This window comes from Pleurodeles waltl, chromosome 11 (assembly GCF_031143425.1).
Source record: "Pleurodeles waltl isolate 20211129_DDA chromosome 11, aPleWal1.hap1.20221129, whole genome shotgun sequence".
Taxonomy (NCBI): domain Eukaryota; kingdom Metazoa; phylum Chordata; class Amphibia; order Caudata; family Salamandridae; genus Pleurodeles; species Pleurodeles waltl.
The window spans coordinates 935667126-935690937 of record NC_090450.1 but is presented as its reverse complement, the minus strand read 5'-3'; the positions used below and the strand labels follow the sequence as shown (position 1 = coordinate 935690937).

Genomic DNA, 23812 nt, shown 5'->3' with positions numbered 1-23812 from the left:
TTTCGGCACAGAAAAAGAGGAAGGTTACCTCGGAGCCGAAAAAACAATCGACAGGGCTTTCGGAGCCGAAAAAAGCGACATCAGACCCTGTTTCTGGCTCCTATACCGAAGAGCATTCTATGTCTTCTCAAATGAAGAAACATAGATTTGAACAAGAACTGCAATCCACTGACGTGGATCACACGCAAAAGCGTATCTTTATTCAGCAGGGGACTGGGAAGATCAGTACCCTCCCACCTGTCAAACGAAAGAGAACGCTTCAGTTTACTCCTCAGCAACAAACAACACAAAAGGTAACACCTCCTCCCTCGCCTCCACCTGTAACTCCGGCTTCGCCAACTTACACCCCGTCACATTCGCCAGCTCACACCGCCATGAGCCACGACGACCAAGATCAGGATGCGTGGGACTTGTACGACGCACCAGTGTCTGATAACAGCCCAGACACATACCCAACTAGGCCATCACCACCGGAAGACAGCACAGCCTACTCGCAAGTGGTGGCTAGAGCAGCTCTATTCCATAATGTGGAACTACACTCGGAACAAGTAGAGGATGATTTTTTATTTAACACCCTCTCCTCAACCCACAGCTCCTACCAAAGCCTGCCGATGCTCCCAGGCATGCTACGCCATGCAAAGGACATTTTCAAGGAGCCAGTTAAAAGTAGGGCAGTGACGCCTAGGGTGGACAAAAAGTATAAGGCGCCTCCTACGGACCCTGTCTTCATCACCTCTCAGCTGCCACCAGACTCTGTGGTGGTAGGGGCTGCCAGAAAACGGGCAAACTCACACACTTCTGGGGATGCACCTCCCCCAGATAAAGAAAGTAGGAAGTTCGATGCAGCCGGGAAGAGGGTTGCTGTCCAAGCAGCAAACCAGTGGCGCATCGCAAATTCACAAGCGCTGCTAGCGCGATACGACAGAGCCCACTGGGATGAGATGCAGCATCTCATTGAACATCTCCCAAAAGATCTGCAAAAAAGAGCAAAACAGGTTGTTGAGGAGGGTCAAAACATTTCCAACAATCAAATACGCTCCTCCATGGATGCAGCAGACACGGCCGCAAGAACCATTAATACGTCGGTTACCATCCGTAGGCACGCATGGCTCAGAACGTCTGGATTCAAGCCAGAAATTCAGCAGGCAGTGCTTAACATGCCAGTAAACGAGAAACTTCTGTTCGGTCCGGAGGTCGACACAGCTATAGAAAAGCTCAAGAAGGACACTGACACTGCCAAGGCCATGGGCGCACTCTACTCCCCGCAGAGCAGAGGATCTTATAACACCTTCCGCAAAACACCTTTTAGAGGAGGGTTTCGGGGTCAGGCCACACAAGCTAGCACCTCACAGTCCGCACCGCCCACCTACCAGGGACAGTACAGGGGAGGTTTTCGGGGCCAGTATAGAGGGGGGCAATTCCCTAGGAATAGGGGAAGATTTCAAAGCCCCAAAACCACTACCAACAAGCAGTGACTCACATGTCACACACCCCTCCCACACAACACCAGTGGGGGGGAGGATACGTCAATATTACGAAGCATGGGACAAAATAACTACAGACACATGGGTCCTAGCAATTATCCAGCATGGTTATTGCATAGAATTCCTGCAATTCCCTCCAGACATACCACCAAAATCACAAAATTTAACAAAATACCATTCACAGCTTCTAGAGATAGAAGTTCAAGCACTACTGCAAAAAAATGCAATAGAATTAGTACCAAGCACACAAATAAACACAGGAGTTTATTCACTGTACTTCTTGATACCAAAAAAGGACGAAACACTAAGACCAATTCTAGACCTCAGGGTAGTAAACACATTCATCAAATCAGACCACTTTCACATGGTCACACTACAAGAAGTGTTACCATTGCTCAGAAAACACGACTACATGACAACCCTAGACCTCAAGGACGCATATTTCCATATACCAATCCATCAATCACACAGGAAATATCTAAGGTTTGTATTCAAAGGAATACATTACCAATTCAAAGTATTGCCTTTTGGTTTAACAACCGCTCCAAGAGTATTCACAAAGTGCCTAGCAGTAGTCGCTGCACACATCAGAAGGCAGCAAATACATGTGTTCCCGTATCTAGACGACTGGCTAATCAAAACCAGTTCGCTCACACAATGCTCAAACCACACAAATCAAGTCATACAAACCCTCTACAATCTAGGGTTTACCGTCAACTTTGCAAAATCAAACATTCTGCCAAGCAAAGTACAGCAATATCTAGGAGCCATAATAGACACGACAAAAGGAGTAGCAACGCCAACTCCACAAAGGATCCACAATTTCAACAGGGTCATTCAACACATGTCTCCAAACCAAACAATACAAGCAAGAACAATACTACAGCTCCTAGGCATGATGTCCTCATGCATAGCCATTGTCCCAAACGCAAGACTGCACATGAGGCCCTTACAACAGTGCCTAGCCTCACAGTGGTCTCAAGCACAGGGTCACCTTCTAGATCTGGTGTTGCTAGACCGCCAAACTTACCTCTCGCTTCTATGGTGGAACAGTATAAATTTAAACATAGGGCGGCCTTTCCAAGACCCAGTGCCACAGTACGTAATAACAACAGATGCTTCCATGACAGGGTGGGGAGCACATCTCAATCAACACAACATAAGAGGACAATGGAACATACATCAAACAAAACTGCATATAAATCATCTAGAATTATTAGCAGTTTTTCAAGCACTAAAAGCTTTCCAACCAATCATAACCCACAAATACATCCTTGTCAAAACAGACAACATGACAACGATGTATTATCTAAACAAACAAGGAGGAACACATTCAACGCAGTTAAGCTTGTTAGCTCAAAAAATATGGAAGTGGGCAATCCACCATCAAATTGGTCTAATAGCACAGTTTATTCCGGGGATCCAGAATCAGCTGGCAGACAATCTCTCTCGAGATCACCAGCAAGTCCACGAATGGGAAATCCACCCACAAATTCTGAACACCTACTTCACACTCTGGGGAACACCACAAATAGACTTATTTGCAACAAAAGAGAACGCAAAATGCCAAAACTTCGCGTCCAGATACCCACACAAGCAATCCCAAGGCAATGCCCTATGGATGAACTGGTCAGGAATATTTGCTTACGCTTTTCCTCCTCTCCCTCTCCTTCCTTACCTAGTAAACAAATTGAGTCAAAACAAACTCAAACTCATTTTAATAGCACCAACGTGGGCAAGACAACCCTGGTACACAACACTGCTAGATCTGTCTGTAGTACCACACATCAAACTGCCCAACAAACCAGATCTGTTAACGCAACACAACCAACAGATCAGACACCCGGACCCAGCATCGCTGAATCTAGCAATCTGGCTCCTGAAATCCTAGAATTCGGACACTTACAACTTAGCCAAGAGTGTATGGAAGTCATAAAGCAGGCCAGAAGGCCATCCACTAGACACTGCTACGCAAGTAAGTGGAAAAGATTTGTTTGTTACTGCCATCATAATCAGATACAACCACTAGAGGCAACTCCAAAACATATAGTAGATTACTTGCTCCATTTACAAAAAGCAAAGCTAGCCTTCTCTTCTATTAAAATACACCTTGCAGCAATATCTGCATACCTGCAAACTACATATTCAACTTCCTTGTATAGGATACCAGTTATCAAAGCATTCATAGAAGGGCTTAAAAGAATTATACCACCAAGAACACCACCTGTTCCTTCATGGAACCTAAACGTGGTTCTAACAAGACTCATGGGCCCACCTTTCGAACCCATGCACTCTTGCGGAATACAATTCCTCACCTGGAAAGTTGCCTTTCTCATCGCCATTACATCTCTAAGAAGAGTAAGTGAAATTCAAGCGTTCACAACACAAGAACCTTTTATACAAATACATAAAAATAAGGTCGTCCTACGACCTAATCCAAAATTTTTACCAAAAGTTATTTCTCCATTCCATCTAAATCAAACGGTAGAACTACCAGTATTCTTCCCACAGCCAGATTCTGTGGCTGAAAGAGCACTACATACATTAGATGTCAAAAGAGCATTAATGTACTACATTGACAGAACGAAGAACATCAGAAAAACTAAACAGCTATTTATTGCATTCCAAAAACCTCATGCAGGTAACCCAATATCAAAACAAGGTATAGCCAGATGGATAGTTAAATGCATCCAAATCTGCTACCTTAAAGCAAAAAGACAACTGCCCATTACTCCCAGGGCACATTCAACAAGGAAAAAAGGTGCTTCAATGGCCTTTTTAGGAAACATCCCAATGCAAGAAATTTGTAAGGCAGCCACTTGGTCTACGCCTCACACATTCACCAAACACTACTGTATAGATGTGCTATCCGCACAACAAGCTACAGTAGGTCAAGCTGTATTAAGAACTCTATTTCAGACAACTTCTACTCCTACAGGCTAAACCACCGCTTATGGGGAACTAACTGCTTACTAGTCTATGCATACCATGTGTATCTACAGCGACAGATGCCATCGAACTGAAAATGTCACTTACCCAGTGTACATCTGTTCGTGGCATCAGTCGCTGAGATTCACATGGACCCACCCACCTCCCCGGAAGCCTGTAGCAGTTCAGAAGTTACCTTCAATTTTGTACATTTGTATATATATTACTTAATCCTTTAATAGGTACATACTTACATTTTTCATTGCGCGGGCACTATTACTATAGTACAACTCCTACCTCACCCTCTGCGGGGAAAACAATCGAAGATGGAGTCGACGCCCATGCGCAATGAGCACAGAAGGTGGAGTCACTCGGTCCCGTGACTCGAAAACACTTCTTCGAAGAAAAACAACTTGTAACACTCCGACCCAACACACCAGATGGCGAGCTCATGCATACCATGTGAATCTCAGCGACTGATGCCACGAACAGATGTACACTGGGTAAGTGACATTTTCATTTCTTAGTTTATTTTAAGAACCACAGGTTCAAATTCTACATATAATATCTCATTTGAAAGGTATTGCAGGTTAGTACTTTAGGAACTTTGAATAATCACAATAGCATATATACTTTTTACATAAAACACATATAGCTACTTTAAAAGTGGACACAGTGCAATTTTCACAGTTCCTGGGTGTAAGGAAATGCCTCCTTGGCATGGTTGCCCCCTGACTTTTTGCCTTTGCTGATGCTATGTTTACAATTGAAAGTGTGCTGAGGCCTGCTAACCAGGCCCCAGCACCAGTGTTCTTTCCCTAACCTGTACTTTTGTATCCACAATTGGCAGACCCTGGCATCCAGATAAGTCCCTTGTAACTGGTACTTCTAGTACCAAGGGCCCTGATGCCAAGGAAGGTCTCTAAGGGCTGCAGCATGTCTTATGCCACCCTGGAGACCTCTCACTCAGCACAGACACACTGCTTGCCAGCTTGTGTGTGCTAGTGAGGACAAAACGAGTAAGTCGACATGGCACTCCCCTCAGGGTGCCATGCCAGCCTCTCACTGCCTATGCAAGTATAGGTCAGTCACCCCTCTAGCAGGCCTTACAGCCCTAAGGCAGGGTGCACTATACCATAGGTGAGGGTACCAGTGCATGAGCATGGTACCCCTACAGTGTCTAAACAAAACCTTAGACATTGTAAGTGCAGGGTAGCCATAAGAGTATATGGTCTGGGAGTTTGTCAAACACAAACTCCACAGCACTATAATGGCTACACTGAAAACTGGGAAGTTTGGTATCAAACTTCTCAGCACAATAAATGCACACTGATGCCAGTGTACATTTTATTGCAAAATACACCCCAGAGGGCACCTTAGAGGTGCCCCCTGAAACTTAACCGACTGTCTGTGTAGGCTGACTAGTTCCAGCAGCCTGCCACACTAGAGACATGTTGCTGGCCTCATGCGGAGAGTGCCTTTGTCACTCTGAGGCCAGTAACAAAGCCTGCACTGGGTGGAGATGCTAACACCTCCCCCAGGCAGGAGCTGTAACACCTGGCGGTGAGCCTCAAAGGCTCACCCCTTTGTCACAGCACCGCAGGACACTCCAGCTAGTGGAGTTGCCCGCCCCCTCCGGCCCCGGCCCCCTCTTTTGGCGGCAAGGCCGGAGAAAATAATGAGAATAACAAGGAGGAGTCACTGGCCAGTCAGGACAGCCCCTAAGGTGTCCTGAGCTGAGGTGACTCTAACTTTTAGAAATCCTCCATCTTGCAGATGGAGGATTCCCCCAATAGGGTTAGGATTGTGACCCCCTCCCCTTGGGAGGAGACACAGAGGGTGTACCCACCCTCAGGGCTAGTAGCCATTGGCTACTAACCCCCCAGACCTAAACACGCCCTTAAAGTTAGTATTTAAGGGCTACCCTGAACCCTAGAAAATTAGATTCCTGCAACTACAAGAAGAAGGACTGCCTAGCTGAAAACCCCTGCAGAGGAAGACCCGAAGACAACAACTGCCTTGGCTCCAGAAACTCACCGGCCTGTCTCCTGCCTTCCAAAGAACTCTGCTCCAGCGACGCCTTCCAAAGGGACCAGCGACCTCTGAATCCTCTGAGGACTGCCCTGCTTCGACGACGACAAGAAACTCCCGAGGACAGCGGACCTGCTCCAAAAAGACTGCATCTTTGTTTCAAGAAGCAGCTTTAAAGAACCCTGCAACTCCCCGCAAGAAGCGTGAGACTTGCAACACTGCACCAGGCGACCCCGACTCGGCTGGTGGAGAACCAACACCTCAGGGAGGACCCCCGGACTACTCTACGACTGTGAGTACCAAAACCTGTCCCCCCTGAGCCCCCACAGCGCCGCCTGCAGAGGGAATCCCGAGGCTTCCCCTGACTGCGACTCTCTGAAACCTAAGTCCCGACGCCCGGAAAAGACCCTGCACCCGCAGCCCCCAGGACCTGAAGGACCAGACTTTCACTGCAGAAGTGACCCCCAGGAGTCCCTCTCCCTTGTCCAAGTGGAGGTTTCCCCGAGGAAACCCCCCCTTGCCTGCCTGCAGCGCTGAAGAGATCCCTTGATCTCTCATTTACTTACATTGCGAACCCGACGCTTGTTCTAACACTGCACCCGGCCGCCCCCGCGCCGCTGAGGGTGAAATTTCTGTGTGGGCTTGTGTCCCCCCCGGTGCCCTACAAAACCCCCCCTGGTCTGCCCTCCGAAGACGCGGGTACTTACCTGTAAGCAGACCGGAACCGGGGCACCCCCTTCTCTCCATTGAAGCCTATGCGTTTTGGGCACCACTTTGAACTCTGCACCTGACCGGCCCTGAGCTGCTGGTGTGGTGACTTTGGGGTTGCTCTGAACCCCCAACGGTGGGCTACCTTGGACCAAGAACTGAACCCTGTAAGTGTCTTACTTACCTGGTAAAACTAACAAAAACTTACCTCCCCCAGGAACTGTGAAAATTGCACTGTGTCCACTTTTGAAATAGCTATTTGTGAATAACTTGAAAAGTATACATGCAATTGAAATGATTCAAAGTTCCTAATGTACTTACCTGCAATACCTTTCAAACAAGATATTACATGTTAAATTTGAACCTGTGGTTCTTAAAATAAACTAAGAAAAGATATTTTTCTATAACAAAACCTATTGGCTGGATTTGTCTCTGAGTGTGTGTACCTCATTTATTGTCTATGTGTATGTACAACAAATGCTTAACACTACTCCTTGGATAAGCCTACTGCTCGACCACACTACCACAAAATAGAGCATTAGTATTATCTCTTTTTACCACTATTTTACCTCTAAGGGGAACCCTTGGACTCTGTGCATGCTATTCCTTACTTTGAAATAGCACATACAGAGCCAACTTCCTACACTGGGGGAGGTAAGTTATTGTTAGTTCTTGCAGGTAAGTAAACCACCTACGGGGTTCAAATTGGGGTCCAAGGTAGCCCACCGTTGGGGGTTCAGAGCAACCCCAAAGTCACCACACCAGCAGCTCCGGGCCGGTCAGGTGCAGAGGTCAAAGAGGTGCCCAAACACATAGGCTTCAATGGAGAAGGGGGTGCCCCGGTTCCAGTCTGCCAGCAGGTAAGTACCAGCGTCTTCGGAGGGCAGACCAGGGGGGTTTTGTAGGGCACCGAGGGGGACACAAGTCCACACAAAAAGTACACCCTCAGCAGCGCGGGGACGGCCGGGTGCAGTGTGTAAACAGGCGTCGGGTGTAAGGAAATGCCTCCTTGGCATGGTTACCCCCTGACCTTTTGCCTTTGCTGATGCTATGTTTTGATTTGAAAGTGTGCTGAGGCCTGCTAACCAGGCCCCAGCACCACTGTTCTTTCCCTAACCTGTACTTTTGTTTTACACAATTGGCACACCCTGGCATCCAGGTAAGTCCCTTGTAACTGGTACCCCTGGTACCAAGGGCCCTGATGCCAGGGAAGGTCTCTAAGGGCTGCAGCATATCTTATGCCACCCTGGGGACCCCTCACTCAGCACAGACACACTGCTTGCCAGCTTGTGTGTGCTGGGGAGGACAAAACGAGTAAGTCGACATGGCACTCCCCTCAGGGTGCCATGCCAACCTCACACTGCCTATGCAGTATAGATAAGTCACCCCTCTAGCAGGCCTTACAGCCCTAAGGCAGGGTGCACTATGCCATAGGTGAGGGCACCAGTGCATGAGCACTGTGCCCCTACAGTGTCTAAGACAAACCTTAGACATTGTAAGTGCAGGGTAGCCATAAGAGTATATGGTCTGGGAGTCTGTCAAACACGAACTCCACAGCACCATAATGGCTACACTGAAAACTGGGAAGTTTGGTATCAAACTTCTCGGCACAATAAATGCACACTGATGCCAGTGTACATTTTATTGTGAAATACACCCCAGAGGGCACCTTAGAGGTGCCCCCTGAAACCTTAACCAACTACCCGTGTAGGCTGACTGGTTTTAGCAGCCTGCCACACTCGAGACATGTTGCTGGACCCATGGGGAGAGTGCCTTTGTCACTCTGTGGCCAGTAACAAAGCCTGCACTGGGTGGAGATGCTATCACCTCCCCCAGGCAGGAGCTGTCACACCTGGCGGTGAGCCTCAAAGGCTCACCCCCTTTGTTCCAGCACCACAGGGCACTCCAGCTAGTGGAGTTGCCCGCCCCCTCCGGCCACGGCCCCACTTTTGGCGGCAAGGCCGGAGGAATTAATGAGAAAAACAAGGAGTCGTCACTGGCCAGTCAGGACAGCCCCTAAGGCAACCTGAGCTGAAGTGACTCTGACTTTTAGGAATCCTCCATCTTGCAGATGGAGGATCCCCCCCAATAGGGATAGGAATGTGACCCCCTCCCCTTGGCAGGAGGCACAAAGAGGGTGTACCCACCCTCAGGGCTAGTAGCCATTGGCTACTAACCCCCCAGACCTGGTTAGCAGGCCTCAGCACACTTTCAATTCAAAACATAGCATCAGCAAAGGCAAAAAGTCAGGGGGTAACCATGCCAAGGAGGCATTTCTTTACAGCCTGTCATCGAGAAGATTTCTAAATCTGCAGTTGTCCCTTTCCTCTTCTCCCTTTACGACCTTAAGAGACCGTACCCTTTGGGGGGGGGCGGAGAGAAAGCTACTGTTGGAAAGTGCCCCTTTTGACATGGTCACTCCCTTTTATTTTTATTTTTTTCCCCCCGCTGGTACTGAAGTTTTTCAACTGAAGGTGCCCTTGTTCCTGCTAACCAGTGCCAGTGCTCTTTCCCTATAACAAGGCAAAAGGTCTAATTGTGTACAATTGGCACACAATCTAGTCCCTAGTAAATGGTACCCTTGGTACCTAGGACATGGGTACTAGAAAAGGTCCCTAAAGGCTGCAGCATTTATTGTGCTACCCTAAGGAACCCTCCTAAAAATTGCACACAGCCTGCCATTGCAGGCTGTGTGCCATGGTGCAAGCCATGCGTGTAAACAGGACATGGCACACCCAATATGTGCCATGCACAAGCCACAGCATCCAATATATGTAAGTCACCCCTACAGCAGACTTTGGAGCCCTAAGGCATGATGCCTCATAGTTGATGTGAAGACATAGCTGCATGAGCAGATATGCCCCTGTGATGTCTAGTTCAATTACTAGATATTGCAAGTGAACAGGGAAGCCATTTTAAGGTATGTACTGGTCACTGGTCAATATGAGTTAACCAGCTACATAATGACTTCACTGAAACCTATGGTGTTTGGTATCAAACACATTGTCTTAATAAATCAATTCTGATGCCAGTATTGGATTTATTGTAGTGGGCACCCTAGAAGTGCCCCCTAAAAACTACCAGACCTTTAGTGTGCTGGCTGACTGGTATCGGCCAGCCTGCCACTACAGACATGTTTCTGACCCCCTAGAGGTTAGAGCCCCCGCTCAGAGGCCAGAAACAATAATGCCTGCTCCAGAGGAAGGTGTTTTCACCTCCTCCAGCAGGATAGCTAGTAAATCTACATACCAAGGCAAGGGACTTCAAAGTCATTGCTGCCTTTGATATGTGAGCCCGGCTACTACAGCTTCCCCCAGACCTAGGAGTTGCCACCCCCTTTTAGCACCAAGACAGGCAGGAAATTAGCTATGCAAGTTGCTGTATTGCACTACCAGTCTAGCGACACTCCTAAGGTGGGCTGCCTGAGGGACAAAAGGGTTCCACCATCTTGGTATGGTGGACCTAGAAACTCTGGGACAGAGTTATGCCCACTCCCCCTAGGAAGTGGTCATATAGTGGGTGTAATCACCCCAGGGGTAAGTAGCTCATTGATTACTGCCTTATACTCCCCAAATTGAGTACTTGAATGGCTCCCTTATACCAGGAACTCAGATTGACTGACTAAAGAAAAAGAGGGACAAAGAAGAACCAACCAGCATGAGTCCTGAGAACTAGCTATGGACCTTTGGTGCCAAACCCTGCCTACCAGCTGCTATCCCAACAGTCGCAAGGACCCGGCTTGTTATGCAGCTGTAGAGCTTCTAAATGCCTCGAAGGGCTGGCAGCACTTTGCCACCCAGCCAGCATCTCCCTTGGAGTGGAAGAGCCACTTCTATGCAACCTGCAGGCACCAACTGTGACTGTCCAGTTCTCCATTTTGCAGACCATCAGATCCATCAAGGGAGCATCTCGCCAGGAAGAGTACCCCAAGTGTCCAGGCGTATAGCCTTGTCGACCTAGCCTGTCTTTGAGACGCTGAGCCTGCCCAGAGCCTCCTTGCACCAGTACCCATAGTACCTCAGCCAGTTGCAAGCACCAAGGTTTGATTAGTACCCAGTCCGGATACCAACACCGCAATGACATACCTACCAATGAGGGATGTCAGCAACACCAAGGCCAGCCCCGAGAGTAGCCCTGCTGCCTTGTCTCTCCCCCCCCCCCCCCCCCCCCCCCCCCCCACCATTACCAGGTCGACCCCAAGAATTGAGAGCTTCTAATGCCAGTGACCCGCCAGACATAACACGTGCACCCAAGCCACACTGCTCAAAAGAAAATTGAAAAGGTCATTCCTAGCTCATCCACTTAGTCACAGGGCACCCACATTGGTGGGAAAACAGAGGCTAGGTCGGAGAGCTTCACTGGAACCCAGCTTTCTGGTTTCCCAGTGAGCCACATCCCCTCTGCTGGTACTTATTAATGGCTCCCTCTTGTTCTTTCTCTTTTTCTCATATCCTACACCTTTCTCCTTAGAAAAGGTGAACTGGTTGGACCTTTACAAGAGAGGAGATGCGGGGAATTTCTCCCTCTGGGGTGCAGGTTAAAATCATGTAGTCCTGATATATAAATGACTGCCACCACCACTGTTCATTTCATAGCCCTAGTTCAGATGCAATTTGGGTGCTCCTCATTTGAGCAGAGGTAGGCTGTGCTGTTGTTTGCCTCTTGTTAAAATGCCAACACCTCCAATGGACTTGAAGGTTGTTAACTCCGCTGGGGGGGAAATCTAAAGCACGTCAGAATAAAATGCACAAGACAGGACTGTACAACTTTACAGAGCTGTGTATGGGACTTCCGTTGTTCAGCTAGCAATTAAACTGATGTGTTGTTTGTGTATCAATTCCATGTAAAGTCCTAATCTCCGCAAAAAAAGTTTTCTCAAGCAGCTTGCAGAACACAGATTGTAATTTAAAATGGTAACACTACAATAACCAACGTGGCTTTAACAACAGACTCCAGGGTCCTTCTGAGGCCCATGCAGAGGTTAAACCTTAACCCCACCTTTGCTTGCTGCATTGTTTAAATATTCAGACCCCTTGCTGCCGTGAAATTACAGCGGTTGAGTGTCTCTGGTGCACTTGTGTGGTTGCAGCATTGGGTTGGCAATTTCCCACGTCGTGTGTTTTGGAGAAGAAATCTGTTTGATCTGTCACCCTCTTTTTTCCATCCATATGTTTGTATGTATGTATGCACATTTGTTGAGTGTGTATGTGTTTGTGTGTGCATGTGGAGAAGGTTGTGGGAAGTGGTTTGAGGGATCAGATACACATATGTATCTGGTAGTACAAATACATGATCATTTTGACCATTGTGACCATGCTTGTGATTGATGATCTTTGTGCTTACTCTGAGCTTCTTACGTTTATCCACTTTTTGATACAGAGAGACGATGCTGCAGGCCCTGCGGTTTGTTACTCAGGGAGCCGGTGGGAAAATAGATGCAACAGTACGAAAAAATATAGTTGCAGCACTGCTAGGAATGCTTGGGCATGATGAGGTATGTCATTTGTACACTGAAGCCAAGTAGTTATTGCTTGTTAGGTTCATATTTACTGTGAAAATTATGCGTTAACTGTTTGTTTGCATTGCTTGGACAGGATGCCACTCGCATGGCCTCGGCAGGGTGCCTGGGAGAGCTGTGTACCTTTCTTGCAGAAGATGAGCTTAGTAATGTCCTTCAGCAGCATCTCCTTGGTATGCATTGTTTTCAGAATAACATATTGAGTAATCTGTGGCAGCTAATCTGCACTTACTTAACCTGCATTTTAGTGTACTCAGACGTCAAGCTCATGGTTGCAGGGAATATTGTCCATCTTGGATAAGGGTTAAGTTTAGAAATGTATTGGATTGTTGAGTGAAATTTCCTTTTAGTATTTAAACGTATGAGAGACTGACAACTTCAGATCATACACTAATTATGCTGTTGGTAGAATGTTGTTGATGTGTACAGAGGCATTAGCCTTAACTATGACATTTGATTTATGATTCTGATTTTTCCCCATTTGTTTTCTACATTTTCCAGCTGACATATCTGGCATTGACTGGATGGTGAGGCATGGACGGAGCTTGGCGCTCTGTGTTGCCATAAACAGGGCTTCCAGCAAGCTCTGCACTCCCAAGTACAGCAACAGTGTTGAAGCAATGGTTCTCAGCAATGCAACAGCTGACCGAGTAAGTAGCCTTTAGGCTTCCTCAGCAATACAACAGGAGACTTGCGAGGGACTCTCTTCAGAAGAATTTCCTCCTGCAGACAAGTTAGGATATGTCTTGGTGATCACTAGCAATGCTACTTCAGCGATAGTAAGTCGATCTCCTTGAGGTTTCTCTGCAATGAATCTATAACCATACGCTCAGGTGGTGTCCAGTTGATCCACACAAGTGTCAAAGCCTTGGTTTAGTGATCTTCCATGTATTCCCACCAATGCCAACAAAGACTGCCAGTGCAGTGTCTTGATGACTCCAAACAGAAAATTGTTCATTATCTGTAGCAGAAAAAAAGAAAGCTGGGCAAGGTGGTCTTGAGAGAAGACAGGGGCTTGAAATCTAGGAATCAGCAGTTTTTATTGAACCTTTTCATTTGCTGCTATCTGAAACACAGTGCTGCAGCTGACTTTATCACCACCCCATTTCCTCAGGGGTAATTTGTAAATATCAGTAAATCTGGATGTCATGGCTGACTGATTATGGACTATCTCTAGTTTTAAGTTTCAGTTGCTAGAGCAAGGGCATGTTCTGGTGATCACAGGGAATGCATTTCTCAGTTATGCAGAACTAGAACTGCCTCATTGTGCAATAAATGGCATGTAGCTGATTCCAGGACACTATGTATTTTGTATTCAACTGTAATGTGTACAAGTAGTAAGACATGGGGAGAATATTGTTATTGCTAACCCAACTAGTAATAAAATGTATATATAGTCTGAGGCAGAGTTAACCATCAGGACAGAAAACCGCCTATGCTTTACATTTCAACATGATGCCACTATTATTAGGTGCACTTATCTAGGGTGCAGCAGACCTGAGATTTGACTTTAGTTTCCAATCAGTCAATAGTCAATGTAGCTTTAAGGGGCCTTACAACTCAGCACACAGGCGCCTGGGGAATAAAAAAAATTCTATCATTCGCAACAAATAATTTTCAGTTCTATTAAGGACACAGATACAAAGATTATGCTTCTTGTTCTATGCTTTATTTTTTGCAGCAGCCAATAACAAAATTTAAAAAAACACTATTTCCCAGTAATCCTTCTCAGTCACCTGATCAACCTTAGAGCTGATCCTATATAACCTCCTGACTGTAGGTGCTCTTCCTCTTTCTTTGCTCCATGCGAGAGACAATAACTAACCCATTCAAACAAGTCTAGAACTCAAAACTGGAAAATCGCCCCAACTTTGAGAATGTATAGTTACCAGATCCTGAATGCAGCAACTTCTAGGAAGAGGCCAAAGTCGCCAGATTCCAAACAATTCCCAGGAACCAAGGCAAATGAAGATTTACTGATCATTTTGTCTTCTCGACCTAAGGAACGCAGAAACGCCATGTTTTGGATCGATCATTCCTGTTCCAGTCACTTGTCATCTTGCCCTATAAGGAAGAAAAATGCTGAGCCATAAACATTGTTTTGTACTCATGGAAACCATTTAGCAATTTCACAGAATTAGGTAGGGCAATATATGGAACAATAAAATTTAATTTCCTTGTACATTGTGTTATAACATTTGCAATGAGTGTATATCTTATTCGGGTGGGATAATCATCGCCTCCATGTCTTTAATAAGAAAAGCCCGTAAAATCATCATTCACAGGAATTACTTTGAGTTGGTTAATGACAATGTTGACTATTATTACCTCGTCTATGAAGGGCCTCATCTGTGATGGCCTCATCTACGAATGGCCTGATCTGCAATGGTCGTCTGTGACAGTCATCTACAGTGATCGTCTACGACAGTCATCTACAGTGGTCTATGATGGCCTCCTCTACGAAGGGCCTCATCTACGTTGGTCATCTACTATGGCCTCATCTACGACGGTCATCTACAGTAGTCGTCTACGACAGTCATGTACAGTAGTCGTCTACGACAGTCATGTACAGTAGTCGTCTACGACAGTCATGTACAGTGGTCGTCTACGACAGTCATGTACAGTGGTCGTCTACGACAGTCATGTACAGTGGTCGTCTACGACAGTCATCTACAGTGGTCGTCTACGACAGTCATCTACAGTGATAGTCTACAGTGGTCTGTGATGGCCTCATCTACGAAGGTGCCTCATCTACGGTGGCCTCATCTACGATGGTCAACTACTATGGCCTCATCTACGATGGTCATCTACTATGGCCTCATCTATGACGGTCGTCTACGACGGTCATCTACAGTGGTCGTCCACGACGGTTGTAGGAAGTTGGCTCTGTACTATTTCAAAGTAAGAAATAGCATGCAGAGAGTCCAAGGGTTCCCCTTAGAGGTAAGATAGTGGCAAAAAGAGATAATTCTAATGCTCTATTTTGTGGTAGTGTGGTCGAGCAGTAGGCTTATCAGAGGGTAGTTGTAGGAAGTTGGCTCTGTATGCACTATTTCAAAGTAAGGAATAGTATGCACAGAGTCCAAGGGTTCCCCTTAGAGGTAAGATAGTGGCAAAAAAAGATAATTCTAATGCTCTATTTTGTGGTAGTGTGGTCGAGCAGTAGGCTTATCAGAGGGTAGTGTTAAGCATTTGTTGTACACACAAAGGCAATAAATGAGGAACACACACTCCGAGACAATTCCAGGCCAATAGGTTTTTGTATAGAAAAATATTTTTTCTTAGTTTATTTTAAGAACCACAGGTTCAAGATTTACAAGTAATACTTCAAATGAAAGGTATTTCAGGTAGGTACTTTAGGAACTTTGGATTAGCAAAATAGCATATACAGTTTTCACATAAATGACATATAGCTATTTTAAAACTAGACACAGTGCAATTTTCAACAGTTCCTGGGGGAGGTAAGTGTCTGTTAGTTTTTGCAGGTAAGTAAACCACCTACGGGGTTCAAGTTTGGGTCCAAGGTAGCCCACCGTTGGGGGTTCAGAACAACCCCAAAGTTACCACACCAGCAGCTCAGGGCCGATTCCAGTCTGTAAGTACCTGCGTCTTTGGAGGGCAGAACAGGGGGGTTTTGTAGGGCACCGGGGGGGGGGGGGGGGGCACAAGTCCACACAAAAAGTACATCCTCAGCGGCACGGGGGCGGCCGGGTGCAGTGTGCAAACTAGCGTTGGGTTTGTAATAGAAATCAATGGGAGACCAAGGGGTCTCTTCAGCGATGCAGGCAAGGGGGGGGGCTCCTCGGGTAGCCACCACCTGGGCAAGGGAGAGGGCCACCTGGGGGTCGCTCCTGCACTGGAGGTCGGATCCTTCAGGTCCTGGGGGCTGCGGGTGCAGAGTCTTTACCAGGCGTCGGGTCTATGAAGCAGGCAGTCGTGGTCAGGGGGAGCCTCGGGATTCCCTCTGCAGGCGTCGCTGTGGGGGGTCAGGGGGGTCAACTCTGGCTACTCACAGTCTCGCAGTCGCCGGGGAGTCCTCCCTGTAGTGTTTGTTCTCCACAAGTCGAGCCGGGGGCGTCGGGTGCAGAGTGCAAAGTCTCACGCTTCCGGCGGGAAACGTGTGTTGTTTCAAAGTTGCTTCTTTGTTGCAAAGTTGCATTCTTTGTGGAGCAGAGCCGCTGTCCTCGGGAGTTCTTGGTCCTTTTAGATGCAGGGTAGTCCTCTGAGGCTTCAGAGGTCGCTGGACCCTGTGGAACGCGTCGCTGGAGCAGTTCTTTAGAAGTGGGGAGACAGGCCGGTAGAGCTGGGGCCAAAGCAGTTGGTGTCTCCGTCTTTTATGCAGGATTTTCAGCTCAGCAGTCCTTCTTCGTCTTAGGTTGCAGGAATCTAGTTTCCTAGGTTCTGGGGAGCCCCTAAATACTCGATTTAGGGGTGTGTTTAGGTCTGGGGGGTTAGTAGCCAATGGCTACTAGCCCTGAGGGTGGCTACACCCTCTTTGTGCCTCCTCCCTGAGGGGGCGGGGGGCACATCCCTATCCCTATTGGGGGAATTCTCCATCTGCAAGATGGAGGATTTCTAAAAGTCGGAGTCACCTCAGCTCAGTACACCTTAGGGGCTGTCCTGACTGGCCAGTGACTCCTCCTTGTTTTTCTCATTATCTCCTCCGGCCTTGCCGCCAAAAGTGGGGCCGTGGCCGTAGGGGGTGGGCAACTCCACTAGCTGGAGTGCCCTGGGGTGCTGTAACAAAGGGGGTCAGCCTTTGAGGCTCACCGCCAGGTGTTACAGCTCCAACAGGGAGAGGTGAGAAGCACCTCCACCCAGTACAGCTTTGTCACTAGCCACAGAGTGACAAAGGCACTCTCCCCATGTGGCCAGCAACATGTCTGGTGTGTGGCAGGCTGCTAAAACTAGTCAGCCCACACTGGTAGTCAGTTAAGGTTTCAGGGGGCATCTCTAAGATGCCCTCTGGGGTGTATTTTACAATAAAATGTGCACTGGCATCAGTGTGCATTTATTGTGCTGAGAAGTTTGATACCAAACTTCACAGTTTTCAGTGTAGCCATTATGGTGCTGTGGAGTTCGTGCATGACAGACTCCCAGACCATATACTCTTATGGCTACCCTGCACTTACAATGCCTTAGGTTTTGCTTAGACACTGTAGGGGCATAGTGCTCATGCACTTATGCCCTCACCTATGGTATAGTGCACCCTGCCTTAGGGCTGTAAGGCCTGCTAGAGGGGTGACTTATCTATACCTATAGGCAGTGTGAGTTTGGCATGGCACCCTGAGGGGAGTGCCATGTCGATTTAGTCATTGTATCCCCACTAGCACACACAAGCTGGCAAGCAGTGTGTCTGTGCTGAGTGAGGGGTCCTCAGGGTGGCATAAGTTATGCTGCAGCCCTTAGAGACCTTCCCTGGCATCAGGGCCCTTGGTACCAGGGGTACCAGTTACAAGGGACTTACCTGGATGCCAGGGTGTGCCAATTGTGGAAACAAAGGTACAGGTTAGAGAAAGAACACTGGTGCTGGGGCCTGATTAGCAGGCCTCAGCACACTTTCAAATCATAACTTGGCATCAGCAAAGGCAAAAAGTCAGGGGGTAACCATGCCAAGGAGGCATTTCCTTACGACGGTCGTCTACAGTGGTCGTCTACGACGGTCGTCTACAGTGGTCTATGCATGTTGACTACTTGTAAGCAGACAACAGTGACTCTTGACACTGCATGATCTTTTGGGGCATTAGAATTTAAAATGAGACAATCTTCAGAGGGACCCAAAAAAGACAAGAATTCATTGATAACTATCTGACGTAGCAACCCTCTCAGTAGCACCTAGGCTAGCTTACCTACAGTGACAATGTTCTGGTGCTGATTACACCATCCAGTGGGAAAAACTGTTCCAAAAATGTTGTAATCTATGGCAAAAAATAGCATCGGACAAATAAGGCCTGGATCTCGTCACATATACATATATGTTGCAGTTCACCCAGATTCCGCCATCTACCTTCGCAAGGAAGTGCTAGCTACTCTGACCAAAGGGTCCATAGAGAGAAACCCACATTCTCAGCAAGAAATAGGCTTCTATTCTTGATTTTGCCTCATAAACCAGAAAACAGAGGAGTGTCCATCCAGCATACACCTCCAGAAATTAACAAGTATTTCTGGAAACAATCCTCATATGGTCTCCTTCAGCACAGGATATATATTTTTGTTTTTACATTCCCACTCATCAGAATTCTTCCATTTGGCTTCAGATCAGCTTTTTCAGGAAGGGTTTCCCAACTTCAACAACTCGTTAATAAAAGCACCAATGGCATTTCAAGCGTCCAAGGCCACAGAAGTTTGCCTAAAGTTGTTTCACAGGCTGTCTCCTTGTGAATTATCAGAGATAATCAACTCCTACATCAAAGAAGATACTTTCTGTTCAGTTAGCTTTTGGGTGTCAGGTCCTCAGCGTTCAATAGGATCCCTCTTGTATGCCTGAAAATGAATGCCTTACAGGAACAGCTACAAAAACAATAGATTAAAGTAGAGAAAAGTAGGGTGCATTCAACTGGGGCAGTTCCACTTCCACTTGCGTAAGTACCTCTGGAGAAGATGTGTTGTGATGCGACTTGGAAAAGTGTGCATATTATTCATGCAGCATTATTACCTGGAATCGGTGCAGCGCAATCATACAGCGGTTGGATTGGTTTTACTAAACCACTTATTTCATTAAGGGGAGCCTCTTTTGGTTCCATGTGTTTATGTACTCATGCAGATTTTAATGTAGGATGTGTATAAATGGAGATGTGTGTGTATATATATGTATAAAGTTGTTATTATTGCATATGAATGTTATGTATATATTTTCTAGCCACCATCCACTGTTTACGCTAATACTATAAGATATACAAATACAGTAACTGCTTGCTATTCTGAATTAAGCACGTGAATCTATGAAAGATCCAATACTAGAGAAGAAAATAAGTTACTTACCTGTAACTGCAGTTCTAAAGTATTGGTATCTTTCATAGATTCACATGCGACCCACCCTCCTCCACAGAGAGGCTCCCCATATAGCTCGGGATTATCTATTACCACTTGTGCTTGAAAATCTGAGGGACTCGTCCTCTTTTGGGAGTGTTCTAGAGGGTACTGTCACCTTATAGTTCAAGTTTGGTCCTTTTTTCAAAAAGGACATGGATAGGCTATTAAACTGACCTTTTTGTTGCCATTATAGCCTATGATTGTGATATAAATACTGCTTTATTAACTTACCGGGGACTCCCATCTCGACGACGGGGAATGATTCAAGCATGTAAATCTATGAAAGATAGCAATACTGGAGAACTGCAGTCACAGGTAAGTAACGTATTTTCTTCCGTGTCAGGACTGGTGTAGGAAAATGGCTCCTTGTCGTATTTACCCCCCTCCCCACCACTCCAACACACACACTTTTTGCCTGATAGTGATGCTGACTTGACTGGGAGTGTACTGGGACCCAACTAACCAGGCCCCAGCACCAGTGTTCTTTCAGTACAAATGTACCATTGTTTCCACAATTGGCACACCCCGGGCACACAGATAAGTCCCTTATAAAAGGTACCAGTGCTACCAAGGGCCCTGTGACCAGGGAAGGTCCCTAAGGGTTGCAGCATGTGTTGTTCCACCCCAAGGGACCCCTCACCTAACACGTGCACACTGCCATTGCAGATTATTTGTGTGGGTGGGGAGAAAAGGGTGAAGTCGACATGGCATCCTCCTCAGGATGCCATGCACACAAGATACTACCCATCGCGTAGGTAAGTCACCCCTCTGGCAGGCCTTAAACCCCTAAGGCAGGGTGCACTATAGCACAGGTGCCTGAGCTATATGCCCCTACAGTGTCTAAGTCCATTCTTAGACATTGTCAGTACAGTGTTGTCATATTAAGTATATGGTCTGGGAGTTTGTCAAAACGAACTCCTCAGTTCCATAATGGCTACACTGAACACTGGGCAGTTTGGTATCAAATTTCTCAGGATAATAAACCCACACTGATGCCAGTGCTGGATTTATTACAAAATGCACACAGAGGGCATCTTAGAGATGCCCCCTGTATTTTACCCAATCCTTCAGTGCAGGACTGACTGGTCTGTGGGAGCCTGCCACTGAGAGATGAGTTTGTGACCCCCCCTGGGGTGAGAGCCTTTGTGGTCTCTGGGGCCAGACACAAAGCCTGCACTGGGTAGAGGTGCTTCATACCTCCCCCCTGCAGGAACTGTAACACCTAGCAGTGAGCCTCAAAGGCTCAGGCTTTGTGTTACAATGCCCCAGGGCACTCCAGCTAGTGGAGATGTTCGCCCCCCGGACACAGCCCCCAATTTTGGCGGCAAGTCTGGGGAGATAATGAGAAAAACAAGGAGAAGTCACCCACCAGTCAGGACAGCCCCTAAGGTGCCCTGAGCTGAGGTGACCCCTGCCTTTAGAAATCCTCCATCCTGGTTTTGGAGGTTTCCCCAATAGGATTAGGGATGTGCCCCCCCCTTCCCTGAGGGAGGAGGCTCAAAGAGGTGTAGCCACCCTCCAGGACAGTAGCCATTGGCTACTGCCCTCCTGACCTAAACACACCCATAAATTCAGTATTTCGGGGTGACCCAGAACCCACCAGCTCGAGACCCAGAGAACCAACACCACAGGGAGGACTCCCAGGCGACTCCGACCCCTTGAGTAGCCCGAGATGACCCCCCCTGGACCCCCTCAGCGACGCCTGCAGAGAGAATCCAGAGGTTCCCCCTGACCGCGACTGCCTGTAACAAGGGACCCGATGCCTGGACCAAGAACTGCACCCGCAGCCCCCAGCACCTGAAGGAACCGAACCTCAGGGCAGGCGTGGCACCCTCCTCCACCCCACCCTCCTCTCCTGTACCGCTAAAGTGACCTCTGGGTCCCTCCATTGAAACCAATACAAAACCAGACGCCTGCTTTGCACACTGCACCCGGCTGCCCCTGTGCCGCTGACGGTGTGTTGTGTGCCTACTTGTGTCTCCCCCTCCCCCCCCCCCTGTGCTCTACAAAACCCTCCTAGTCTGCCCCCCGAGGATGCGGGTACTTACCTGCTGGCAGACTGGAACCGGAGCAACCCTGTTCTCCATAGGCACCTGTGTGTTTTGGGCATTTCTTTGACCTCTGCACCTGACCGGCCCTGAACTGCTGGTGTGGTAACTTTGGGGTTGCCCTGAACCCTCAACAGTGGGCTGCCTATGCCCAGGAACTGAGACTTGTAAGTGTCTTACTTACCTCACAATCTAATCAATACTTACCTCCTCCAGGAACTGTTGATTTTTGCACTGTCTACTTTTAAAATAGCTTATTGCCATTTTAACAAAAGTTGAATGTTATTGCTCTAATTCAAAGTTCCTAACTTACCTGTGTGTGGAGTACCTTGCATTTTATGTATTTACTTCAAATCTTGAACTTGTGGTTCTAAAAATAAATTAAGAAAATATATTTTTCTATATAAAAATTATTGCCCTGGAGTTAAGTCTTTGAGTGTGTTCCTCATTTATTGCCTGTGTGTGTACAACAAATGCTTAACACTACCCTCTGATAAGCCTACTGCTCGACCGCACCACCACAAATCAAGCATTAGAATTATCTAATTTTGCTACTATCTTACCTCTAAGGGGAGCCCTTGGACTCTGTGCACGCTATCTCTTACTTTGAGATAGTATATACAGAGCCAACTTCCTACACCCCTGTTCAAATGCTGGATTTTTAGGGGCTGGAGGGCCCGGAAGTCGAGTGGACCCGGAAATATCACCTGTGTAGACGATTCCAGGAGGACCTACTAGGCAGGCTATTGACCTCAAGGATGTGGTTGTTCCGGGTAAAACTGATCTCATCTCTCTCTTGATAATCTTCACCTTCTGAGGTGGAAGAATCTATTGAGCAGACCAGGAGTTTATCTGGAACCCCAGAAAGTCCAGACATTGGGATGGAATCAGTATTGATTTCTGGACGTTGATGACAGATCCTGAAGCAGGGAGAACATCCACTCCAGGTGAGTTATGGTCCTCTGCAGACATTGGGACATGATGATAATATTGTTCAGATGAATAATAAGGCAAACCCCTTGGGACCTTAGATACTCCACCACCGGCTTCATAATCTTTGTGAAGCACCAAGGTGCGGAGGAGAGTCAGTAAGGAAGGGCTTTGAACTCGTAGCACTTGTCAGTCCACAGAAACTGCAGAAAACAACAGTGGGAAGGAAAATAGGGATGATGAAATTAGGATCTTTTAGATCCAATCCCCCTCCTGGAGAATATCCCTCAGAATGTTTGTAAGGAAATGCCTCCTTGGCATGGTTGTCCCCTGACTTTTTGCCTTTGCTGATGCTATGTTTACAATTGAAAGTGTGCTGAGGCCTGCTAACCAGGCCCCAGCACCAGTGTTCTTTCCCTAACCTGTACTTTTGTATCCACAATTGGCAGACCCTGGCATCCAGATAAGTCCCTTGTAACTGGTACTTCTAGTACCAAGGGCCCTGATGCCAAGGAAGGTCTCTAAGGGCTGCAGCATGTCTTATGCCACCCTGGAGACCTCTCACTCAGCACAGACACACTGCTTGCCAGCTTGTGTGTGCTAGTGAGAACAAAACGAGTAAGTCGACATGGCACTCCCCTCAGGGTGCCATGCCAGCCTCTCACTGCCTATGCAAGTATAGGTCAGTCACCCCTCTAGCAGGCCTTACAGCCCTAAGGCAGGGTGCACTATACCATAGGTGAGGGTACCAGTGCATGAGCATGGTACCCCTACAGTGTCTAAACAAAACCTTAGACATTGTAAGTGCAGGGTAGCCATAAGAGTATATGGTCTGGGAGTCTGTCAAACACGAACTCCACAGCACCATAATGGCTACACTGAAAACTGGGAAGTTTGGTATCAAACTTCTCAGCACAATAAATGCACACTGATGCCAGTGTACATTTTATTGCAAAATACACCACAGAGGGCACCTTAGAGGTGCCCCCTGAAACTTAACCGACTGTCTGTGTAGGCTGACTAGTTCCAGCAGCCTGCCACACTAGAGACGTGTTGCTGGCCCCATGGGGAGAGTGCCTTTGTCACTCTGAGGCCAGTAACAAAGCCTGCACTGGGTGGAGATGCCAACACCT

At 47.4% G+C, this 23812-nt stretch overlaps 1 protein-coding gene across 2 annotated transcripts in view; it reads left to right on the top strand.

Moving 5' to 3' along the window:
* GCN1 (GCN1 activator of EIF2AK4) overlaps nt 1-23812 on the top strand; it is a 1158386-nt gene that overhangs the window by 1075021 nt on the left and 59553 nt on the right. For both annotated transcript variants that reach the window (XM_069215038.1, XM_069215039.1), the window contains exons 53-55: nt 12531-12645; nt 12746-12842; nt 13171-13319. In XM_069215038.1, coding sequence (XP_069071139.1) covers nt 12531-12645; nt 12746-12842; nt 13171-13319 — 361 coding nt within the window. The remainder of the gene's footprint in view (nt 1-12530; nt 12646-12745; nt 12843-13170; nt 13320-23812) is intronic.